General features: G+C 37.0%; 1 protein-coding gene across 1 annotated transcript in view; it reads right to left on the reverse strand.

Annotated features, from left to right (window-relative positions):
* Positions 1-27808, reverse strand: part of gabra6b (gamma-aminobutyric acid type A receptor subunit alpha6b) — a 78924-nt gene that overhangs the window by 17580 nt on the left and 33536 nt on the right. Inside the window, exon 9 of the mRNA XM_061962525.1 lies at positions 15863-16119. Within this exon, the coding sequence (XP_061818509.1) occupies positions 15863-16119 (257 nt within the window). The remainder of the gene's footprint in view (positions 1-15862; positions 16120-27808) is intronic.

Genomic DNA, 27808 nt, shown 5'->3' on the forward strand with positions numbered 1-27808 from the left:
GGATCGGATTATATCCTATTTTTTCTACTATCAAGGTAAAAGACATTATTTATGATCTAGAATTAACTTCTACGAGCTCGGAGGCAAGGAAGCAGCTCACTAGCCGGCAATGTCAAGCCACACAAGCTAGTTAGCTCTCTGTGATAAAGGCGCCGCTACAAATAGTTTGTCTCTGTTAGAGCTTATAATAACAATATCACTAACACTTGGTTATTATTCAGCTCACAAAATGTAAATGAAGTTATGTAAGTGGTTCTTGGATGGTTATTTAGAGGGCTATGTGGGCGGAATAGAGGTCCCATTGACTTCATTGTAAGCATACTTTTATTTACAAGTTAGAGTGCATAAACAAAAATACATCCCTCGTCTTTTCTCCCATAATGATAGTGAACGATAGGCAAAATTTGAAAAAAAGTGCAGTTCTTCCTTAACTGTGGCTGATTACCTGTAAGGCGGAACAGCGGTTTTACAGTCTGTGATCAGGAAGCGTGCAAGGAAATTTCTGTGCATGATCGTGATTAAACAAAATGCACAAGTGTGCTGAATCTGATTGAAAAATGTATTTGTTTGACAGAAATAATGTGAAGTGAAGTACATTTATATAGCGCTTTTTCTCAAGTGACTCAAAGCGCTTTACATTGTGAAACCCGATATCTAAGATACATTTAAACCAGTGTGGGTGGCACTGGGAGAAGGTGGGTAAAGAGTTTTGCCCAAGGACACAACGGCAGCGACTAGGATGGCGGAAGCGGGGATCGAACCTGCAACCCTCAAGTTGCTGGCACGGCCACTCTACCAACCGAGCTATACCGCCCCAATAATAAGTCATACATATCACATCTGCAGTAAGCTGACCTGAAGATGTTTTATGTTCTTGCTTCATTTTGTGATTTTAGGCATTAACTTGTGTATTTTCCCCTAGTGTGTGGGGTTGGTTGTCACAATCTGTGAGAGAGTCTTTGCTACAAAGCGTTGGAAAATGAAGGGATACACATTCCAAGCCAAAAACTTAAAATTCCATCTAATGTAGGAATGAGTCTATATTGATAATCTATATCTATTAACCTACAGTATGCTATTTATAACTTGCTCTATTTATATCCTATTTAGGGTTGTACGGTATAACGATATTAATAAAGTACCGCAGTGCTAATCAAATAAAAAGGTACTATACTGCTTTTGAAAAATACTGTGGCATTGCTTGTAAAACGAGCAGAGGCGCATGTTAAGCAACACAAGTGTACGGAGTACTTACAAGCAGAAACAGTGTGGATATAAAAAATGAAGAATAGACACATTATGGCTTAAAAACAAACAATAAAGTTGTAGGCAAAAAAACGCCGCTCTGCAAGAGGTGCTTAGTTCTTGCTCTTGTTAGACGTTATCTGGCTAGCAGGTAACGTCCGTCCGCAGTCGGTAGTATTTGAGCTACTTCTAACTCACTAATCCCAGCGACAAATAATCTTTGTTCCTCACAGGGATCATCCCTGCAGGACGAGGAATAGCTAAACATGCTTCACTACACATCGTAGGAGGATTACAATAGCTAACCGCTAACAGCAAGCTAGCGCTACTCAACGTAAACAAATGTGTGGGTCTACACAGACATCGATTGTAATGACACCAAGCACAAGAGTCGTACATAGTTGATATTACAATGATTACGTCAATATTTTTTTAATATGACAAAATATTTTGTTTTATAAATCCATGAAATATGTCTTTGTTATGACCAGAGTGGGACGCTATATCTACTTGGCAGTGGATTGATAGCAACATTTGTAGTATCACCCAAAACTAATGTAAAGTATCAAACAACAGAAGAATACGTGGTTATTACAATTTAACAGAAGTGTAGATAGATCATGTTAAAACAGAAACTAAGCAGATATTAACAGTAAATGAACAAGTAGATGAATAACCCATAACCCATTACAGCTTGTCCCTCATAATTTTGACAAAATAATAGAAAGGGAAATGACACGATATGTTACTGTGTATGTCAGCAGCCAAATTAAGATTCTTTGTTTACTTCGGAGAAGTTGGGTAGCATGTTCACTATTTTATTTAATGCCAGATTTCTTTTGTTTGCAATAAGAAATGTATGTTTAATATGTCGTAAGATTTTATGTTCGAATGAAGTCAATAATGCAATTTTTTTGTGGTTCCCTTTATTTTGAAAAGTATCAAAATACATTTTTGATACCGATACAGGTACCAAAATATTGATATTGGGACAACCCTAATCCTGTTATATTTACATTATTATCTACATTCATTCTTGTGTTACACAATGGGCAAAATCTGGGACCTCAGGTGCTGGATATTGTTCTATCACACATTACAAGTATTGATAGTTTTGGTATTTTGTTTCATTTCCTGTCCAGCGCGCCAATTTTTTGTTCATATTTCCTGTCACCCTCCTTTTTGCTACAACTTCTCCTTTCTGAGAGCTGGCTCCCCCACCTGTCCTTGATTGGAAATCAGGACACACCTGTTCCTGCCCACCAGTCACAATGCTTCTTATGCCAGTCCTGTTCTCTGGACGGGGCTGGATCATTGTGCCTTTTGCTTTGCCTTGCACCTAAACCTGCATAGCTTTCCCTACAGCAGACCTGGGCAAATTAAGGCCCGTTAAGCTTTTTAATCTGGGCCGCCGGCCATTCCTAAATATATTTTTTTAGATCTTTAAGATGGAAACTGTAGCTATCATTATAAGGTGCAGTGATGTTTTCAAATTACCGGAAGTCTTGAACTATACAAAGTATTTCAATGGTTGGAATCTGCATTGTTGCATGATATACTAGTTACTATGGTAATCTAATTAGTTACTATAGTAATCTACGTCACAGCAGCTCAGACGAGGCACCAAGCAGTGTGGGTGGGAAGCGTTCCCACAAAGTGTTTCCATGGCGGCCAGCCTGAAATGCGGGTGTCAGGGACAGACCCTTTACAACAAAGTTCTAAAGCTTAATGATGTATCAGATAAATCAGATTGTAGGTGTTTTTTTTAACTCTTCGCATTCATATTTCGCTGTGTTTGTTGCATTTTTGTCGCGTTTCGCTTGATTGTGAAATATGTCGATCGAGAGGGGGTGTGACATTCATATAATGTCAATATTCAGTGTTTTATCGTTCATAGTTAATATTGTAAATCCCCCATTCTTTAGTTTCATGTACATTCTGGGTGTCTCATTCAGTAAAACAATTTTAAATTGCATTCCGTTTTTTAAGGCGTTTTTAGCATTCAATCAGACATTATTGTGAGGTGTCAAACTAATTTTAGATCGGGGGCCACGTGGGGAAAAATCTACTCCCAAGTGGGCCGTACTGGTAAAATCACGGCACGACAACTTAAAAATAAAGACAACTTCAGATCTTTGTTTAAAAATAGAACAAGCACATTCTGAAAATGTACAAATCATAATGTTGTTGTTGTTGTTTTTTACACTTACATGTTGCGATTAATAATATTCTATCTTTATTTGTCGTTATTTATACTTTCTGAATAAATTATGTGATAATGTTCATTGGCCAACTACATCCATCCATTTTCTACCTCTTGTCCCTTTAGGGTTGCATTCAACTCATTGGTGTTAATTTTCAATCTATCAAGATAAATTACAGTATGTTATTGATGTAGTTTGATCAGTTTCCTCGACTGATGTACTAACATCACGTGGTTTATTTTGTACATATGTAGCATCATCTACAAAAGATACAAATAATTGCTATTGCGACATCCAGTGGACACATTTAGAACAGCGGTTTCTTTCATTCAAAAATTTCAGGTTAATTTTTATACTTAGCGGGCCAGATAAAACCTGTTTGTGGGCCCGATCCGGCCCTCGGGCCGTACTTTTGCTTTACATAATTTCCTAGAGGGAAAAGGGATTTTAATGACAACAATTGAGACTGTAGTTTTCAATTTAATTCTAAGTCCTGCATTGGGGCTTCAGACAGCCCGGGTGAACTGTCGACCTTTCGACAATCTGTCGTCTTTAGTGACGTAAGTGCATCGGGTCACATGAGCAGATGCTTCAAACGTGCACGTGCAACTTTGCCATGCAGACAGACTCTCTCTGACAACCTAGAGGCGCTGGCTTCCCCACCCCCTTCGGTTTTATCTAAGCAGGACCAGGGTGTACCGGACAGTTCCCTACGGGACTGGGAAGGCACTGTCCTCCTGTGTTTGATATCCTACGGGGTAAAAGTGTGCTCCACTTGAGCATGACTGCATGCACGCATTGCAGGCAGTGACACCCGGGAGGCTTCAACAATTCCCCGGGGGCCACATGGCGACAAGGAAAAATGAGAGTCGATCCTTACTGGTATCTTTCTTGCTGCCTGCCTGTAATTGAAAGATCATTACAGCCAAGTTAACGCGTCAGCCCTTCACTTGACAAAAAGGGGGCAGCATTTAGCGATTTTGATTTATGGGCAAAGATGGGGAAGTGCTTTTTTTTTTTTTTTTTTTTCTGTCCCCAAGCCTGGCACTGATGGGTAATAATAAGGCAACACACACACACACACTAGCCATCCACCAGTGCATCAAGCAGCTGGAGCCCCTCACGGAAAGGAAGTGTTTTCAGCACATTTGTTTCCTCCCCGTCCCATCCTGAATGGCGCTATTCATGAAAGTAGCCTGCAGTCAGGCGGCGGCAGCAGCAGCAGGACCATTTACACACTTGTGCATCTTTATGCCTGCAAACACACATCTTTATATCCACCTGCACAAACAGACGGGGCTCTTCTGGTCCAACTCATCCCCGTAGGAGGGCTCGTGCGAATAAATAACAAAAACATAAGAGGAGGGTCTGTTGCATGCATCTGTGTGTCTGCTTTTCACTGCATTGGATACTTTAAACAGGACTTTAATCAGTCAATTTGTTGCATAGACAATTCAACTGAAGTGAATTTATCTGTACAGGGGTCAAACTGTTATTAAACTATCATGAAGCAGGTATTAATAACCATACAAACAAAGTTCAAAGTAACATTTAAACAATGTTTAAATATAACTAAAGTAAAGAAAAACCACAGACACGTAATTTTATTGACCCTAAATCCCAAATTTCCCTTTAACCCTGTGAAAATGACAAGTCACCTATATTTAGGGTCTAGCGATTTATAGATGAAAACCAACAGGCGCCGAGCCACATCTCCGCGAGCATGTCTGAGCTTTTCTCCCAGTCACTCACACACACCAGTGACCAGGGGTCTCATGTATTAAAGGGGAACATTATCACAATTTCAGAAGGGTTAAAACCATTAAAAATCAGTTCCCAGTGGCTTATTTTATTTTTCGAAGTTTTTTTCAAAATTTTACCCATCACGCAATATCCCTAAAAAAAGCTTCAAAGTGCCTGATTTTAACCATCGTTTTAAACACCCGTCCATTTTCCTGTGACGTCACACAGTGATGCCAACTCAAACAAACATGGCGCATAGAACAGCAAGCTATAGCGACATTAGCTCGGATTCAGACTCGGATTTCAGCGGCTTAAGCGATTCCACAGATTACGCATGTATTGAAACGGATGGTTGTAGTGTGGAGGCAGGTAGCGAAAACGAAATTGAAGAAGAAACTGAAGCTATTGAGCCATATCGGTTTGAACCGTATGCAAGCGAAACCGACGAAAACGACACGACAGCCAGCGACACGGGAGAAAGCGAGGACGAATTCGGAGATCGCCTTCTAACCAACGATTGGTATGTGTTTGTTTGGCATTAAAGGAAACTAACAACTATGAACTAGGTTTACAGCATATGAAATACATTTGGCAACAACATGCACTTTGAGAGTGCAGACAGCCCAATTTTCATCAATTAATATATTCTGTAGACATACCCTCATCCGCGCTCTTTTCCTGAAAGCTGATCTGTCCAGTTTTGGAGTTGATGTCAGCAGGCCAGGGAAGCTAGGATCGATATTCTTCTCTTGATCATCTTCGGTGGCATAAGGGACGGTGTGAGCCAAGACATCCAGGGGGTTTAGCTCGCTCGTCTGCGGGAACAAACTGCCGCCATTGCTTGCCGTGCTACCGAGGTCCTTTGTCCCTGAATTGCTCACACACTCCGGCAGATTTAATGGGGGTCTGGCGGCAGATTTCTAAGACGTTATCGTTGGAAATGCATCTGCTTTATCCACACATTCTTGCCATCTCTGTCGTAGCATAGCTTTCGTCGGTAAAGTGTGCGGAACAAACGTCCAATTTCTTGCCACTTTCGCATCTTTGGGCCACTGGTGCAACTTGAATCCGTCCCTGTTCGTGTTGTTACACTCTCCGACAACACACCAACGAGGCATGATGTCTCCAAGGTACGGAAAACAGTCGAAAAAACGGAAAATAACAGAGCTGATTTGACTCAGCGTTTGAGAAAATAGCGGATTGCTTCCCGATGTGACGTCACGTTGTGACGTAATCGCTCCGAGAGCGAATATTAGAAAGACGTTTATTTCGCCAAAATTCACCCATTTAGAGTTCGGAAATCGGTTAAAAAAATATATGGTCTTTTTTCTGCAACATCAAGGTATATATTGACGCTTACATAGGTCTGGTGATAATGTTCCCCTTTAAGAGTTGTGTGGAATATTGTTATTATTCATTATCAATAGTGCTATTTCTATTGGTATTTGTATTGCTCCATTTGTAGTGTAATAATGCTCATTGTCATTTCTGTATTATTATTTATTTCGCTAACTGCTTCTTTGCTATCACTTTTATCATCATATTTGTACATATCTTATTTGCTGATACTGTTCTGTTGTTGTTGTTGTTGTTATTGTTGTTGTGTTTGCTGTTGTTGTTGTCTTTCTGTCGTATCCTCCTCTTGTCCCCACAATTTCCCCCTCTGTTTTCCTTTCTTTCTCTTTCTATCCCCTCCTGCACTTCCCGGCTGCACCAAATGATAATATAAATACATTTAATGAAGTAAAATACAAATAAGGCAACAAAAGAAGTATCCCACACTTCTCTTTTGTAAAGTAAATTTGTACAGCAGATATGGGCATCTACATCAACTATATGATTTGCCTGAGTAGCTGGACAGGACAAAGAAAAAACAAAAAATAGTTGTGTGGATTTCCTACTAAAAACTGACGTGCATTCAAATCCAGACAACATGGACCAGAAAAAAAATCCTGATGTATCCAAATCCAAGCACATTTCTTTGTAACGTCGCTATCAACCTGGAAATGACCGCAGACGTCTGCCAGGACACGCCCCTTCATAAATACGCAAATCATATTGAACGTCGCCGTATGCCTGAGATTTGCAGGCTCTGCCCAATCACAATTCAGTTCAGTAGGAGTGGCTTCTTGCTCGTGTTTCCAGCAAAGGACAGATAGATTGTGGGCCTAGCAGTCATTGCTTTTAGAACTGAACACAGGCTGAAATTAGGGATGTCCGATAATGGCTTTTTGCCGATATCCAATATTCCGATATTGTCCAACTCTTTAATTACCGATACCGATATCAACCGATACTGACATATACAGTCGTGGAATTAACACATTGTTATGCCTAATTTGGACAACCAGGTATGGTGAAGATAAGGTCCTTTTTAAAAAAAATACAAAAATAAAATAAGATAAATAAATTAAAAACATTTTCTTGAATAAAAAAGAAAGTAAAACAATATAAAAGCAGTTACATAGAAACAAGTAATTAATGAAAATGAGTAAAATTAACTGTTAAAGGTTAGTACTATTAGTGGACCAGCAGCACGCACAATCATGTGTGCTTACGGACTGTATCCCTTGCAGACTGTATTGATATATATTGATATATAATGTAGGAACCAGAATATAAATAACAGAAAGAACAACCCTTTTGTGTGAATGAGTGTAAATGGGGGAGGAAGGTTTTTTTGGGTTGGTGCACTAATTGTAAGTGTATCTTGTGTTTTTTATGTTGATTTAATAATAAAAAAAAATTAAAAAAACGATACTGATTAAAAAAAAACCGATACCGATAATTTCTGATATTACATTTTAAAGCAGGCCGATATTATCGGACATCTCTAGCTGAAATAAACAAAAAAGAGATGGTGAAAGTGAAGAAGAGGACGGATGTGCATGGCCTAAACAGACGAGCGGACGGGAGATAAAGGAGTGCTCAACGATACGTACAACTTTACAAGAAGTGGGTGACTCGTACAATCCCCAATATAAATATAATTGTGTAATTTACAACAAAATGTGTTCGTACAGCCAGATTGGAGTTTCATGTGAAAATTGTGTAATACTTGGTTTGCAATATCTTTAATTTAAACATACCACTGCTATCAAAAATGATAAAAAGGACTTTGACTATTGTTTGATTACTCAATCTATTATTATAACCCAGGAGAGCTTCTTGCGGGTCATTCCAGCAGCTGCTGTTCGCCCGACTGGCCAAGCACATCTGCTGGAGTCCCAAGAACACATTACAATATATAATGGTTGCCTTGATAAATTAGTAGATGTCCTCACAAATATTAATATAAATACAAAGCATTACATGCATTGGCAAAAAAAAAAAGAATGTTGTGTCCTTGCCTCAATCTTTTCTACATTGTTGAAATCAAATGTTGGCAGAGCCCGAACGACCACCTCTGTGTGTCGCCAAAGTATCCACAGCCTGTAGAAAAGTGCGTATGTGAAGCATGATGTTGGCGTGCGCCATTTCCTCGTCACGTTCACTCTTGATATATCTCAACTTTGCCGTGAAAAAGGGTGTACGGCAGGTTTTTGTGTGTAGTGAAGTGAAGTGTGAAGTGAATTATATTTATATATATCGCTTTTCTCTAGTGACTCAAAGCGCTTTTACATAGTGAAACCCAATATCTAAGTTACATTTAAACCAGTGTGGGTGGCACTGGGAGCAGATGGGTAAAGTGTCTTGCCCAAGGACACAACGGCAGTGACTAGGATGGCGGATGCGGGGATCGAACCTGGAACCCTCAAGTTTCTGGCACGGCCCCTCGACCAACCGAGCAATACCAGCAAGCTTAATACATGAGGACCCTGGTGATTTATTTCTTTATTGAAATATTGAAAAATGTTTTAGTCTTTGAAAGATATTTTCCCAAGTACAGGTTTTAAAAAAAGAGGGTTTGTCTTACATTCGGTTCAATACAGTAATATAACCATGTGATGTTTGACTAGTAGCTTTCCTATATATTGCAATCCAGTTCTATGGTTATCATCTCTCCTTTTTTCTTTGCTATTGTTGATACCTGTCAATAGTATCGTCACAAAAAACATTGTGTATGTTGAAAAAAAAAAATTCTCTCACAAAAATACAGTTGTATATTTTGGAGAGAAAAAAAATAAAAATAAAAATGTCCTATTTTTTTTGGCGAAAAAAAAAAAGTAATCTTAGAATACAATGGTATCTTTTGAAGGAAAAATACATGAAAAGTTATGATATTCTAACAATTAAATGTTATAATGTGGCGGAACCAGGGGTGTCAAAGTCAAGGCCCACGGGCCAGATTCGGCCCACAAATTAATTATTTATGGCCCCCAGGATGATATTTGATTAGTAATAGAACTGGCCCGCAGGCCACAGCCGCCTGCTGCTGTTTTGCACGCACTAATACTCCATCAGTGTTGGCGCTAGGAATTTTCAAAATCAAGTCATAAAAATGGGGTCCCACAGTACATTTTTGGGATCCCACTTTTTTATAACCGTTTTGAAAACAAATGATAAATGTATGCATTATCCTGTTATATCTCACATTCTATATTGTGTTTTGGAAAAAGAATGTCATAAATGTTACTTAATTCATAAAAAAAATAATACATAAGAAAACACATTTTTCTGCATATGTAAATGTATTCAGTTATAAACATTCATTCACTTTCTTCTTTCCTTTATGGATCTAAACTTTACCGCTGCCGGTATTTTTTTCTATATTTTTATTGTAATATTTTCAGAATGTCTTTGTTCTATTTTTGGCCAAAGTAAGACAAAGAAAAACAATCTGACGTTGTCTTTATGTTTTAGTTTTAATGCCATGATTTTAATAGTCCCTGTGCACAGATTTTCCTCCTGAGCTAAAATGAGTTTGACACCCCATTTTTAGACTTACGAGAAAAAAAAAAAAAGGTTTTATAATCAAAAAGTAATAATACTACAAGAGTAATGCTGTACATGAAAAATTATTTTCTTTTCTAGAAAAAAGTCATCATTTTTCAAAAATAAGGTGTACATTTTTCATTAAAAATACTATAAATATTATGGACATAAAATTAATATTTATGATAGCATACAATCCCAATCTTTCAACCTTTAAGTTGAAAACAAAGAACAAGTAATATTAGATCAAAATAAGGTTGTACAGAATTTTTTTGGCTAATATAAGCCAGTCCCTATGTGCTTTGCTCCTTACTGTAATACTGATTAGCACTATCTGAAAATTAGCGTGGATAACTCCTCAACAGCGTTGATTACAAATGAGATACACTCTATAGTACATCCTTCCTTTGTGTCTTGTTTTGATCTTAATTTACTTCTCAAAATGTGTTCTGATTAATGCTGCAGTTTTTATTTAGCTCAGCACACATACTTTTCACAGGCTCTTTGGTATGCGGCCAAACAAGCTACTGTACATCCAAAAAAAGTGTTCAATATTTATTCCATGTCAAACACCCTCAACATTTACTGTAGAGATAATTTAACCGCTATCGATCACCATGTCAAACCGGCATGTATAAACTCTCGCTTTGGACTGCATGGTCCGCTCAGCGCCTGTTCCTCGGGGGACTTGCAGCTATCACCTCTGGGCCGCCGAGCCTTTTATCAACTTCTCCATCCTTTTGGTGCATTTTTTTCATATACCAGTATTGACTGGATGCACACATACATGAAGTACATAAAAAAACACTTGATTGACTTTTAAAATTAAATTTTTGTCAGGATCTGCTGTCTCGCTCATCGTTCCGGTCGATGCAAGGCAGCACATGTCGACAGCTTTTCTATTTTCCAGCCAGTATTGTGTGTATTGATGCATGCATGGATCAAACGGGCATCAGAAACTCACACTTGACTGCCTACGAGGATGTATCATGAACTAAACTAAACATAGAACACATTATGTCTTTAAAAAACACATTTCCTGTGCTATAACAACGCTAAAAAGTAATGGTGTGTGACATTTTATACCGCCCCTTGTTCGAAATTGTTTTCTTTTGTCTTATTATTGCCTGTGAAAAGTAAACATATAAACAATGATTTAAAATGTTTAAAAATGTTCAAATTAAATAATTGTACAGTTCAGTCTTTTTACATCAACCTTTTTCAAACTAATGTATACTGAGAAACACGAGTACCGTATTTTTCAGACTATAAGTCACAGTTTTTTTCATAGTTTGGCCGGGGGTGCGACTTATACTCAGGAGCAACTTATGTGTGAAATTATTAACACATTACCGTAAAATATCAAATAATATTATTTAGCTCATTCACGTAAGAGAATAGACCAGGGGTTGGCAACCCGCGGCTCCGGAGCCGCATGCGGCTCTTTGATCACTCTGATGCGGCTCAGCTGCATACTTCCGGATTTCAGTGACTGTCGCAGAAAACTCCCAGGATTAATATTCTCCGATTTTCACCCTTACAATAATAATAAGGGCATGCCATGATGGTACAGCATTTAGCGCCCTCTACAATCTGTACAAACAGCGTGCCAGCCCAGCCTCTTGTTACATGCATCTTCTGCTTGCACACATAAGTGACAGCAAGGCATACTTGGTCAACAACCACACAGGTTACACTGACGGTGGCCATATAAAACAACTTCAACACTCTTACTAATAATGCGCCACACTTTGAACCAAAACCAAACAAGAATGACAATCACATTTCGGGAAAAAATCTGCACCTTAACACAACATAAACACAACAGAACAAAGACCCAGAATCCCATGCAGCCCTGACTCTTCCGGGATACATTATACACCCCTGCTACCACCAAACCCCGGCCCCACCCCAATACTGCTCCCTCACACATCAACCCCCCCATTGTTTTCTTTAATTTGTGAAACTGGTCAAAATGGCTCTTTGACTGGTAAAGGTTGCCGACCCCTGGACTAGACGTATAAGATTTCATGGGATTTAGCGATTAGGAGTGACAGATTGTTTGGTAAACGTATAGCATGTTCTATATGTTATAGTTATTTGAATGACTCTTACCATAATATGTTACGTTAACATACCAGGCACGTTCTCAGTTGGTTATTTATGCCTCATATAACGTACACTTATTCAGCCTGTTGTTCTCTATTCTTTATTTATTTTAAATTGCCTTTCAAATGTCTATTCTTGGTGTTGGGTTTTATCAAAAATATTTCCCCAAAAAATGCGACTTATACTCCAGTGCGACTTATATATGTTTTTTCCCTTCTTTATTATGCATTTTCGGCAGGTGCGACTTATACTCCGGTGCGACTTACACTCCGAAAAATACGGTATGCACTTTAATGTTTCTGAGGGAAAAATACGCATATTTTACAGGGAAAAACGTTTTATAAATTTAATTAAAAAATCATATTTTTTCCCCCCCAAAAAAAGAATAAATAATGCCAGAATATTGTTTTGGTAACACTTTAGTATGGGGAACATATTCTAAGTAACATACACTAATTAAGAGTTATTTGGACACTAGGGGGAACATATTGTAAGTAACAAAGACTTAATTTTGAGTTATTTGGTTAAGGTTAGCGTTAGGGTTAGGGTTGTTGCATAATAAGGTCATGCAGAATAAGGCATTAATAAGTACTTAATAATGACTAATGGAGAGCCAATATAATACTAATTTGCATGTTAATAAGCAAGTAATTAATGGTGAATATGTTCCCCATACTAAAGCGTTACCATTGTTTTTTTGGGGGGGATAGTTGCGGGGGGTGTAATCTTGCAAAAATTGGAGATTGTGCATTTTTAACAAGACATGTTTTATGCTGTATGTTTCCTATCCATACAGTTTGTCTGTGTTGCACCAGCCTCTGACTTTTACAGATTTTTTTTTTTCTGAAATTTCATAAAACATTTTGAAAAATATAACCATTGCCCTGCCTCAGAATCTAAAACAATTTACAATTTGGTTGTATTACGTCATCCTCCGCAACCCAGGAAGCAGCCCTATACAAACAGTCTACTTTTTAGAAAAAAAGTTGTGAATTTTTGAGGGAAAAAAAGCTGTAAACTTACAAGAAGACTTTTCAATATTTTTTCAGAAAAAATATTGATATTTTAGAGGAAAACAAATCCAAATCCTACAAAAATAAAGTTCTATATTTTGGAGAAAATGTAAAAGACATTTGAAAAAAAAAATTGAGAATGAAGACAGCATTTCAAGAATAAATGTGTATATTTTAAAGGGCGGGGTGTATACTTTAAAGAAAAAGCCATAATCTTTACACAAGAGAGTTTTATATTTTCAGAATTAAAAAAATAATAATAAAAAATGTAAATGTTTTTTTAGAGGAAAAATGTCAAAATCATGCAAGAAGCATTTTGTATATTTTCAAGAAACAAGTTATATCGTTTCAAGAACAAGAGGAATACACATTCTTACAACAATAAAGTTGTACATTATGGAGAAAATTTATAATTCAAAGGAAATTGCTATACTTTTTTTTGAAAAAAGTGTAACTTTGCAAGAATAAATGTGTACATTTTGATGAAAAAAGGTGTATATTTGTAAGAAAAAAGTAGATCTTACAACAATACATTTGTGGGAAAAAAGTTACATGTTTTGGAGAAAATGCTCATGATTTTTCAAGTAAAAAGTCGGAATACTGCAGGAACCAATTTGCATATGTGTGACCTATCTTAAAGGAAATTATGAATATATTTTTTCAGACAAAAGAAATAATCCTGCAAAAATAAAGTTGTATTAAAGTTAAAAGGTACAGTTAAAGTACCAATGATTGTCACACACACACTAGGTGTGGCAAAATTATTCTGGAGATATTTTGGAGAAACATTTTAATATTTAAAAAAATATTTATATTTATATTTATTTTAAAATTGTTTATACAAAAATGTTTTTTTTTTTTTTAGAATAATACAATTGTATACTTTTGAGAAAAAAATGGTACATTCTCAGAAATAATATGCATAATGTTACAACAATAAAATTATATATTTTGAAGACAAATTGTATATTTTTTGGGGAACAAAAGTCAATTTGTTGGAAGATTAAATTGTAAACCATATTTTCCAGACTGTACAGCGCACCGGGATATAAGATGCACCCACTAAATTTGAGAAGAAAAACATATTTATGCATATATTATCTGTACGGCACTATAAGCTGCAGATATATACTTTGTGAAAGTAGTTATTTACATAGAAACATTTTGTAAATGTTTATTTAGATGCTTTAATTGTTTTCAAACGGTGCCTGTAACACGGCAGTAAAACGGCTGATCAAACAAAACAGATGTCATCGTCATGGACTGACTAGCTGCGGAAGCTCGCTCTCCAATCAGCTAAACAGATGTAATAACTCTACGGTGACATCTTGGTGAGTTTACTGAGGAATTTGTGAAACTGAAAGAATACAAAAAGAATGCTGTTGTAAGTAAATAACACTAGCACAGACACTCGTGAACGTGCTAGCTTATTAACTAATGCTAACGACGTTAGCTTCATTATATCATGATAGCACGTACAAATATGCACAAAATCACTCCTACAGATATCACACATAGGCCGGTTTAGTAAGTATGAATTGTTTTAGTTAAATTGTGAAACTCCCAATAGGTGAGCAGAAAACGCTATGGACGGTTTTACTTTCAGTTCAAAGCATTAAAACAGGAAGTACATTTTCAACCCGCAATACCTGCAGTGACCGAACTTTTCAAAAAGATGGTGCCTTAGCACAAACAATATTTTTCAGTGTATTTGCTTGTGTTTAATGAAAACTATTTGTTGAATACAAAACATTTTGGTCATTAGCAAAGAAAAATCCATAAATTTGACGCACCGTTTTACAAGCTGTAGGGTTCAAAGCGTAGGAAAAAATTAGCGATTTATAGTCTAGAATTTATGGTATTTTCAAGAAAAGAAATTGCATCTTATCATTAATATTCTTACAACCATCAAGTTGTGTATTTTGTAGAAAAAAGTAGAACATTTTTAAAAAAGAAAATAATAAATGTCGTAATTTTACAGAAGTCTTGTCGTAATTATAATCTTATTTTTTTTTTCCATCCATTTCCATGAAAATAATGGTAGACCAGGTATAAACCAGGATGTTGCTTGCTAACCAACAGACAATTATGATGCTTCACAATGTTTAGTAAGTATTGTCTGTGCTTTGTTGCTTCCAATTTTATTTTATTAACATAATCTATAACTGCATTCTTCTGTGGCTTCATGCGTACAGTTTCGTGCATATGTAAAAGCAAACACACCTCCAGGCTGGGAGTCCAAGCGAAACAATGAATAATAACAAATATGGAGCCCACCAGTGTGTCTTCTTGCATCAGAATGCTAACTTTAAGCACCATTATAACTGTGACCACTCTGTCGGCTTGTTTCTAAAAAGCCATATGGAGACTAATTAGCGATGAAAGTGTAGGAGTATTGTGTGTGGCTGCTGAATAATAAATTCAGCTTCCAGGCGAAGGCGATGCATGCTTTCAAAGAAACAGCAATGTATAATGGAGATGAAGACATGTTACTTATAGGCATGCACACACAATAACAGAGAAGTCATATACAATAAAAGTATCCATCCCGTGTGTAGTAAAGTACTTTAGTCCCATTTATCAAGAGGCAGTGGCACACAAGTAGTCCCAGCACCGCGAAGAAAAAGTGCAACATAAGCAGAATTGAAAGTAGCAAACATGCCATGTGTTCACCTGGACATCTCCATGGTGTCCTTGGTAAGATACACAATCCAGTAGACCAGGTTGAAGGCGCCAAAGGAAAGCGGGAAGAGGATGCGAGAGTATTTGTCGATGATGCTCGTGCCCGTCAGGACGTTGTTGGCTGGCATGGCGGAACCCTGCTGCAGGAAGGCCTGGGCGTTGACGGGTGGGTTGGGGAAGGTTTTGGCCGGGCGATCAAAGAGCGGAGCTGAATTCATCCTTTTCTTCAACACGTTACTGGCGTCAGCCTTGGAGACAAAAACAGGATTATATAAGTGGCAATTCACACGTAAAAAAAAAAAAAAAAAAAAAAAAAAAAAATATATATATATATATATATATATATATATATATATATATATATATATATATATATATATATACTGTATATATACATATATATATATATATATATATATATATATATATATATTTTTTTTTTTTTTTTTTTTTAATATACAAAAAAGGGAAAAAAAGCTAAAGGTTTCTTTTATACCACATTCATCTATTCACTAACAAGATTATTATATCAATCAACAGTCCTAATCCACCAAAATATTACCAGATATATCAAGTACATAAAAAAAGAAGGAATAAAATGAGTTATATTTTACGTCTAAATAATATCAATATTCACCAAAACACTTTCTAATGAATTAAATCAATGCAAATAAAATGTAGATACACACATATTATTGATTATGAAAATCGAAGACTGCAATACAGAATTCATACACGACCCACATACTGACAATTAAATTAATTATATATAATTCAATAATTACAGTAAGTGTAAATCAACAAAACAATACTAGTTGTATAATAAAATATAAAGAAAACACAAATTAAATATTTACCGATACAGAAAACTAAATGTTGGTATTTAAAAAAAAAAAAAAAAAATCAACAAATGAATAAAGATATATTTAATACAGAACAACATTGTTTGAATTAAATAAATAATACTAATCAAATATGTAGATATTCCCAAAATGTGTTCTAATAGAATAACTAATAGAAATTGAAATAAGTATTACGACTAAGTTTAGGATGGACATACTGTATGTACTGTATATTTAAAATAACATTTTTAAAATCAAAACAAATGTTCAACTTGATTTTATACATCACTATTAACATTATTTTTTATTGATTTGACTACATCAAAATGAAAAAAAACTAAAACATTAATGACACAAAATAAAATAGCCAAAGCATTAATAATTTATTATAACTAAATAATAAAAATAAACTAAAATAGGGCAGTATACAAATACTACAGTAATACTACTACTACTACTACTCAGTAAATGGCATTAGAAGTAGAGAGGATGAAGAAAACACCCCTTAATGACATGAATCCCATATTTAGTCGGCTTTTTGGGGTCGATTCCGTGTGTGTGTGTGGATGTAAGACCTAAAATATTAATAAGCATCAGACAAGCAGCTCAACAAAGGGAATTGATGATGTTTGTTTATTTCTCAATGGCATTCTAATGAGTCCTTCAGTTTTTGGGTGTGGAAATCCAAACGGCCTCCTATGTATCGACTCCTGGTTATCAGCATGCCTCATCAAGTTTGAGCAAAGCAAACATGGGTTCCACTACTCGCCTTGCTGTAAATCAGATGCAGTGTGCCGAGAGGAAACCAAAGTACTTCTGGGAATTGGGTCAAAAAGCACCATGTTGCCGGTAGATAGAGTCAGCGTGAGAGCGAGACTGCCGGCGAGTGCAATAATCCAGAAAAAAACAGCACAGAATGTTTTACCTGGAGGAGTCCTCAAATAGAACAAGCAGTGGTGCTTGTTGTTGGCAGCTAACTTTAGCATAGTCGGTGATACAATGCTGCAGCTGCCGATGCTGCGGCTAGCAGGGGGCGGGGAAGGAGGATGAGGGCTAATCGATATAATGTCTCGTGAATCGATATTGCAATATTTTAAAGGTTTCTATCTATAATTGATGCAATCGATTATTTTGCCCTGCCTTAGTTATCGCTGTCCACCTCGTAGTAGAGGATCATGTTCAAAAGTAAAATCTTTATCATTGATGATGATCGCGACATTTGAGCAGTTTGGACTAGGCATGCACCCAGTCGATTGACCAGATGTTAGAGCAAGAAATAACTATAATATTTATTACATTATTATTATACAGGGTATCTGAGGGGTCTTAAAAAGTTTACAATCCAAATATTAGAATGTAAGGCTTTAACATGTCTTACATTCTATCAAAATCTTGCCAAAGAGTCAACAATTAAAGGTCTTAAAAATACATCAATGTTATGTTTAAAGGCTGTAATTACCTCATCTAATGTGTTTTTACCATAATGAAAAAAAGTACAGAAATATATAGCAACTTTATATCTATAAATAGGTCTGAAGCTTTTAAAAATGTGACACACTGAAAAAAAAAAAAAGCTTACTTTTTGTGTGTGTCCGTTTTTTGTCTCTTAATATCCTTAGATCCTGATTTACTAAAATCTAAATACCACAATCTATAACATAGCGTGTACTATTATTAGTATGCGTGTTGTGTGCAACTTACTAAAACTGTGTGAGCAATTGTAAAGTGGTGCGGACTGCCTTATTTAAATGAGGATTTTGTGTGTACTATACTGGGCATTACCACGGAGACACTATCTTTTACAGCACATTTATGTTATCACGCTGCTACCTGCAGCATTTTTCTATGTTTTCAAACAAGGAGGAAACAGTTACCACTTTTTATGGGTATTTTAGAAGCAGTCGCGCAGTGCATCTGTATAGAAACCACTTTTTGGATTCCACGCCTTATTCTGCTCACTTAACTGACGCAATCCACTTTGCACACGTTTAGTAGATCGGAAACCTTTGGTAAATCAGGCCCTTAGTGTACACTTAGGTTGAATAGGTAAAGCAGCTTAATCAAAACAAATGCATAAACTTCAATCTGGGCGTGTTGTTTCGATTTGTAAAGGCACTATTAATGACTACAAAATGGAACTAAAGTACATGTGCAGCCAGGTCAGAATTTATCAATCACAACAAGTTGAATGTTACAGCATAGTTTAGCTGGATAGGTTACAAAAGCCTGTTTAAAATTTTAATAATTAAGGGCTTAAAAAAGTCTTCAATTTAATTTGTTGAAACTTGTAAATGCCCTATTTTCTTATTTTTGTTATTTATTGTGGTCATTTTGAGCATCTGCGAGACTGACGGAAACATATAATTATTGTGTATTCAATAATACTAATACAGTAGTAGTAGTACTTAATAATGGTAAATACATATCAATACTTGGTAATAAAATGGTAATGGTTTAGTATTAATAAATGTTAGACACTGTTTTTTACCAATTTATTTGACATAAAAATATTATTCATACTAGTAGCTGCTCAGTGGCCTTGTGGTTAGAGTGTCCGCCCTGAGATTGATAGGCCGTGAGTTCAAACCCCGGCCGAGTCATACCAAAGACTATAAAAATGGGACCCATTACCTCCCTGCTTGTCACTCAGCATCAAGGGTTGGAATTGGGGGTTAAATCAACTAAATGATTCCCGAGCGCGGCCACCGCTGCTGCTTACTGCTCCCCTCACCTCCCAGGGGGTGGAACAAGGGGATGGGTCAAATACAGAGGGTCATTTCACCACACCTAGTGTGTGTGTGACTATCAGTGGTACTTGTGTAACTTTGGTAGTAGTAGAATACTATACTTGGTTAAAAATAGAGAGCAGAAACAAGAAATACAAGTGCTGTAATGTGATCAAGGGAATTATCTTGTACTTTTCTGCAGGCTTCATTAGTGTGTAGTACATAAAGGAACAGTTAAAACAAGTCTTTAGAAATAAACCCCTAAGGAAAAACATGAATACTTTCCACTATTGCATTGAAGCTTTGTTCTTAGCTTAGTTGCTATTTCAGGACAGAGGTTTATTTTTGGGTGCTACTAGTAGGTTCCCAAAATGCATGTCTGTTCATGAGTTTTACCACATGGTGTGTGTGCCTGCCTGTGTGCCCGTGTGTGTGCTATATACGGCAACAAAAGCTTTTTCTGATAATGACACACTAGCTTGCTTGGCTTCTTGCTGGTCAAATCCCAGAGGGATGTGCTCCTCTTTATCCTCTGCTCTACATTTCTACACACACACACACACACTTTGACATGGCACAGATGGTCACTTACTATGAGACTTGTGAATATATTGTTTGGCTGTGTGTGTGTGTAGGGAGAGTTGGAATCGATATGTAAATGTGTGTGTGCGTGTGTGTGTAGGCGCAGTGTGTCAAATAAGGTTAGAATAGCTGCACATTGCCAATATGTGTGGTTTGGGAGTGGGTGCGTGGAGGGTCATGTCTGTGGGCGGGCGAGTGGGTGTAGACACGCTTGTTGAAGTTATTTTATGTATGTATGGAGATGCATCACCCGAGGGCAGCGTTAATCACTTTCATCAAACTGGTCACTTTATTAGGTACATCTACTTCTGTACTTTGCTGGAGGTGGTCGGTATAAAAATTTAGCGATGTATTGTTTGGTGATTTTATTGTTTTGCTTTACAGAATTTCAAAATGCCGAGGCCAGCTCTGACTGCGTCCCGCGAGACAGCTTTTATTGTCATGTTTTGTTACTGTTTACAAATTCAGGGAATAATTCCCTGGAGGTCCTTAAAACAGAACGCACCTGTCATAAAGAAGATCTATGACTGCTATTTTTTTTTTTTAGTTGGTTCTTAAAAACAGCACATAAAGGATCTATAACTATCATACAAATATTACTTTTTAGTAATACATTAGCTATTTCACAGGTGTCAAACTTATGGCCCAAGGGGCCAGATCTGGTAACCTGACTCTCGCCAGATCCTTGTAGTTCACTGAGCTCCACACAAGGATCTGGGCAATGTAAACTCCTTCAAGATAGCAAAAAATAATGAACCAATCAGGATCGCCGGGCGGAATTTCATAGATGTGACGTAGCGCCGAAGCGACTGTTTGATTCAAACAACAATGGCGGCTGTTCCCAATAAAGCCTTTTATTTGCATATTTTCTTTGCACAAACAACATCGATTGTCTACTGACATGGCTGCGTTGTTTCAGTAAAAGTTATCTAACTTTTCGCTCTGTCGTTATCCAATATGTCGGCTGTTCTGTTTTGGATTTCCTAGCGTCGCTCTCTGGATGTGAGTGGTTGAAGTAGCACGTCATTCAAGATAACAGGCAAGTGGTTTATCCAATCACATACAATGTTTTTTTTTTTACAAGGCCCCGCCTTCTGAAATACATCTCCTATTGAAAAGTCCCAGATCATTGTGTGAAACTCAGCGAACTACAACACTGCAAAAAGTCAGTGTTCAAAAACAAGAAAAAAAAATACAAAAATGAGGGGTATTTTATTTGAGCAAAGCAAAATTATCTTCCAATAGAACAAGAAAATTTGGCTTGTCAAGACTTTCCAAAACAAGTAAAATTAGCTAACCTCAATGAACCCAAAAATACCTTAAAATAAGTATATTCTCAGTAATAATAAGTGCACTTTTTTGGTAGAAAAAAAAAAAAAGAGACCTTTTTCATATGTTGAAAAATATTCTTAAATTAAGTAAATGCTAGTGCCATTATCTTGACATAATGATATGTGTTCGGCATAACATTTCTTGAAATCAGCAAGCTTATACTAAAAACAAATGTATTGTTCTTAATGGAAAGGCAACAAGGCAATCGCTTCTTACTCTCGAGGTCTCCTAGCCGCTCAGGCAAATCAAATTGTCTAAAAATGCATTTTTCCATCGATAACATGACATTATCACGCCAAGTGTGTGCTCTTTCAGTCAATTAGTGCGCATATATACAGCCCGGCCCCCGGCCAAAATGTTTTTAATTGTAATTTTGAAAAATTCATCTGAATGTGCATGAACTATTTCTGTTCAAAATTGTTAGAAATGTCACATGTTAAATGTTTAAATACTAACTGACAGTTTACTGTACTGTGCCAACTGTACTACTATATGAGTACGTATTTTCTACTGTTTCATTGAAAATAAAACAGCAAAGTCCATTTGGCTGTCATCTGTTTTAATATGAGACACAATTGTGTCAAAATCATGATTTTTTTTTTTCATGCTTGAAATAAGAAATTATTACTTTTAAAAAGTAGTTGTATACTTGTGAGTGTTGATGACACAGCTTTGCAACACTTGATATTCTAGTTTTAAGCATGTTTTACTCAATATAGATCATTTTCTATTCGGGCTCCAGTACTATGGAATGCCCTCCCGGTAACAATTAGAGATGCTACCTCAGTAGAAGCATTTAAGTCCCATCTTAAAACTCATTTGTATACTCTAGCCTTTAAATAGCCCCCCTGTTAGACCAGTTGATCTGCCGTTTCTTTTCTTTTCTCCTCTGCTCCCCTATTCCTTGTGGAGGGGGGGGGGGCACAGGTCCGGTGGCCATGGATGAAGTGCTGGCTGTCCAGAGTCGGGACCCGGGGTGGACCGCTCGCCTGTGCATCGACTGGGAACATCTCTGCGCTGCTGACCCGTCTCCGCTCGGGATGGGGTCCTGCTGGCCCCACTATGGACTGGACTCTTACTATTATGTTGGATCCACTATGGACTGGACTCTCACAATATTATGTCAGACCCACTCGACATCCATTGCTTTCGGTCTCCCCTAGAGGGGGGGGGGGGATACCCACATATGCGGTCCTCTCCAAGGTTTCTCATAGTCATTCACATCGACGTCCCACTGGGGTGAGTTTTTCCTTGCCCTTAAGTGGGCTTTGTACCGAGGATGTCGTTGTGGCTTGTGCAGCCCTTTGAGACACTTGTGATTTAGGGCTATATAAATAAACATTGATTGATTGATTGATTGATGATCATAAAATCTCAGTATATCTCAATATATAATATCTTACTGAGATCATTTAGGACCAAAACACTTAAAACAAGTAAAACACGCGAACATAAAATCTGCTTAGTGACAAAAATTATCTTATCAGACAGAAAATAAGCAAATATCACCCTTATTTGAGATATTTAATCTTATTTAGATTCCAGTTTTTGCAGTGAAGGATCTGGCAAATGGTGAATGGTAAATGGTTTGTACTTGTATAGCGCTTTTCTACCTTTTTAAGGAACTCAAAGCGCTTTGACACTATTTCCACATTCACCCATGAGCAAGAGAGAGCAGATCTGGCCCACCACACCATTTTATGTGGCCCGCTAAAGCCTGTAAATAATATGTGTCAATGAAGTGCTTTATCTTTACCTACTAAATGTAATAGTTATTTTCATTTTGATTGAAAGAAAATACATATAATTGTATAATTTTCTTAGAATAAAATAATTACTTAAATATCTGCTTGACTTATTTATGAATCTGTGACAACAATGTTGTTCATGTTAATAATGTAATGCTGTTTACATTTGTATCAATCTAGGTTGGAAAGTACTGTAGTTATAATCTGTAATAATAATGATAATGGATTAGATTTATATAGCGTTGTTCTAGACACAAAGCGCTCCACAGAGAACTGAGAACCAATAATTCATTCACTCCACATTCCCACTTGGTAGTGGTAAGCTACATTTGGAGCCAAGGCTGCCTTGGGGGTAGGCTGATGGGAGCAAGGCTGCCTACGACCACCACCAAACATTCATTCACATTCATACACCAGTGTGAGCGGCACAGGGCGTGAAGTGTCTTGCCCAAGGACACAACGGCCATGACTAGAATGGCGGAAACTGGAATCAAACATGGAGCCCTCAAGTTGCTGGCACGGCCGCTCTACCATCAGGATCATGCCGCCCTACCATCTAAACCACACTGATAATGAAGCATTAATTTTGTGTTTCCTACTAATGTAACAAATATTACATTATCGTACAATACAAACGTTTTTGGTAAAACAAGAATAAATATCTGATCTACTTATGATTTCTAAGCAGGTATCCATAAAACTGTAAAAAAACAAAACAAAAAAATGGCTGCTCAGTCGCTAGAATTTTATCGTGAAAAAACAGTGGTACCGTTTTTCTCTTTCTAATAAAACACCGCAAAAACAACAACCGCAGATTGCATGATAAAAATCTGGCTGCTCAGTCGCCAGAATTGTACCGTGAAAAACCAATACCGTTTTTCTATTTACACAGCAAAAACAACAACAACCACAGATTGTATGATACAAATCTGGCCGCTGTGTCACCAGAATTTTACAGTAAAAAAACAGTGGTATCATTTTTTCCATTTATGTTAAAAATGATACGATAACATTCTGGCAACTGAGCTGCTAGTCTACTGAGCAAGTACAAAATAGATAATGATCAAATGCAAATAGAGTAGTATAATAATATCATCCTTATACATTTATATTCATATATTACTCACAGTTACACAGTTACCCGTCTGAAGGCAGCCATAACTGCGATGTGGCCCCTCAATGAACACGAGTTTGACACCCCTGTTCTGTTTGATTAAATAAAAACATTGACATCGCAGGGCAAACACAGATTGGCCCCCTGGCTCTTAACTTTCAGAAAATATGACACCCACAACAGTTTGAATGGTTCTTAAAACTAGAGTTATAAACTGTATCCTGAGGTTATAATTGTATGTCATCATGTTTTTAAAAATGTAAACGGATCTATCCAGTTAGTTTTTATAACATAAAATTGTGTATTCATAAAATATATATAAATTTAATTCTTAGAGTCCCACCCGCAATCAGATGAAAGCAAATCAATAAGGGTGCATTAAAAGTTCATATCCTTCGACTTTAGCTGAATTTTATGCTATATATATATATATACATATTTATCATACAGTAAACTTTTTTGCCCATGTGGGCCAGTTGTCAGGAGATCTAATGGATTGCAACACCAAATGTTGGAAGCTATGCCTCTCTAATTATTGAAGTTATATCAGCACAACACATCCAAAAGCTTGTGTATGAGTAGGAAATATGAGGAAAATATATCATCATCCTCTGTATTTTTTTTCTCTAATTTTGAGAGAACAGATGTTTTTTTTTAAAAACCTTGTGAAGAAAAATACCTCCTTATTCATGGACATAATACTAACCCTCACCACCCCCAAAAACAGCCAGCATTGTACATTTTGAAATAATACTCAGAGCCAACAAGCCATCAGGCAGCGACAGACGCGAGAAGTTTTTTTTACAAAACCCTAAACCAGTGCAGTTGGCACGTTGTGTAATTCGTAAATAAAAACAGAATACAATGATTTGCAAATCTTTTTCAACTTATATTCAATTGAATAGACTGCAAAGATAATATATTTAATGTTCGAACTGAGAAACGTATTTTTTTTTTTTTTTTTGTAAATAATCATTATCTTAGAATTTAATGGCAGCAACGCATTGCAAAAAAGTTGCCACAGGGGCATTTTTACCACTGTTACATGGCCTTTCCTTTTAACAACACTAAGTAAACATTTGGGAACTGAGGAGACACATTTTTTAAGCTTCTCAGGTGGAATTATTTCCCATTCTTGCTTAAGGTACAGCTTAAGTTGTTCAACAGTCCGGGGTCTCCGTTGTCGTATTTGACGCTCCATATCTTCAATGGGAGACAGGTCTGGACTACAGGCAGGCCAGTCTAGTACCCACACTCTTTTACTATGAAGCCACGCTGTTGTAACACGTGCAGAATGTGGCTTGGCATTGTCTTGCTGAAATAAGCAGGGGCATCCATGAAAAAGACGTCGCTTGGATGGCAACATATGTTGCTCCAAACGGAAGTTGTTCCACACAGTAGCTCAGTTACAAAGGATGGAAAGGATAATGCACACAAGGGCGCAAAAAGAGGGCGAAAACAAAAGGTATAAAGTAGACTAAAAATGTACCATAGCAGCAATATAAAATATAACATATATGTAATATTTACATATTATATATACAGTATATAATATATACTGATATATTATATTTTATTATATTATATATACGGTATATATGTATATACTTATACATACATATATATATATATATATATATATATATATATATATATATATATATATATATATATATATATATATATATATATATAATTATTATTATATTATATATCATATATATTTATATAATATATTTTACATATTGTAATGTAACAGTTTTTTTTTCCTATATTCAAACACAGTGTTACTGTTCAAACTGTGTGTAATGTTACTATATACTCTGCCTTGTTTTTAATAACTGATACTTGGGCCTATTACAATACTGTATCTTAATGTTTGTCATTATGGTGGTACTTGGACAGCCAGGTGTGTTCTGAGGTGGTACTTGGTGAAAAACAGTTTGAGAACCACAGATGTAGACCACAAAAGCAAGTGTTTTGAAATGTAGAAAAAAACATAGTATGACCCCTTTAAAGCTACAGACAAACAAAGTGGCATAGGACTTTCAAGCTAGATTTTGGCCAACATATTTTGAGTACACTACTTTAGGACTTCTGAGACTTATTTAAAGTTGTTGAAAAATACTTTTTGTTTTTTGTCAACAGTCGGTCAACATCATCAATAATTCTAACTTTTCCCTACAGTAAACCACCATACACACGCATTCTCATACAAGTAAAAAAAAACACACTCCTACCCTTAAATATGTACATTATACTGTATAAGGGACAAGCGGTAGAAAATAGATGGATGAATGGACTCTTGTTTAAAAAAATAACCAGTCTCTTTGCAGAATCGTGACTGCGTGATGACTATTTCTACTCTCGGTCGCACGATATTTTTTCCCTCCCTTTTCTTCTCACCTCCCTCCTACATATTTTGGTGAAAGCAGTCATTTTCTATGAAGCGTTCCCCTCCTACTCAGCTCTTTTCAGTGCAACTCTCTTACGCACACAACACAAAAACAAACCCCCTCCTTCCCTCCCCCCGCACACATACAGTACATATGCATCTTGGCCCGGACCAGCTCTTCCAGTGTACCCTCCCTGCCCCTCCCCGAATCCACTAGATATTCCCTTAATCTATGGCCGTTACATAATCTGCAGCAGCAGCATCACAGGGGCGACTACTGGCTGTCACTCTCTGTGGTTATCACCCAGTAACAGGGCAGGCGGGGAGGACGGGAGAAGAGGATGGATACTCAGGCTAGATGCATAGATAAGTCACTTTAGAAATGGATGAGTGCGTCCTATGGATGCGGGATGCATAATACTCCAGATTATGCCCCAGCGTGTGCATATACATGCGAGAGTGTATATGTGTCTGAGGGTGCGCGAGCAGCAGATTATACGTGGACGCTCGCTCCAGCCCGGATAAAGTGGAGCGTTTAAGCGCACGCGTGCTGAGTACGGGCAGTAAAAGCAGTAGCCGATCGAATTAGAAGAGAAACAAGTAGAGCTCAAATTGCTTGTTGTTGGTGGAGGGGATGCAGGGATGTGTGAGACTCCAGCAAGGCTGTCATGAATTTCTTATGAATGAAGTGGAAGACTGTGGGGCCCAAACATTTGGTACCTCTGCCTGCACAATCTGCCGAGTGTCAAAAAGGAGCATTTGAGAAAATGTAGCAACAGCATATCATGTTCTGTCTGGACTATTTAAAGGGGAACATTATCACAATTTCAGAATTGTAAAACCATTAAAAATCAGTTCCCAGTGGCTTATTATATTTTTCGAAGTTTTTTTCAAAATTTTACCCATCACGCAATATCCCTTAAAAAAAGCTTCAAAGTGCCTGATTTTAACCACCCGTCCATTTTCCTGTGACGTCACATAGTGAAGCCAACACAAACAAACATGGCGGAAAGAACAGCAAGCTATAGCGACATTAGCTCGGATTCAGACTCGGATTTCAGCGGCTTAAGCGATTCAACAGATTACGAATGTATTGAAACGGAGGGTTGTAGTGTGGAGGCAGGTAGCGAAAACGAAATTGAAGAAGAAACTGAAGCTATTGAGCCATATCGGTTTGAACCGTAAGCGAAGCCGACGA

This window comes from Nerophis lumbriciformis, linkage group LG09, assembly GCF_033978685.3.
Source record: "Nerophis lumbriciformis linkage group LG09, RoL_Nlum_v2.1, whole genome shotgun sequence".
Lineage (NCBI taxonomy): Eukaryota > Metazoa > Chordata > Actinopteri > Syngnathiformes > Syngnathidae > Nerophis > Nerophis lumbriciformis.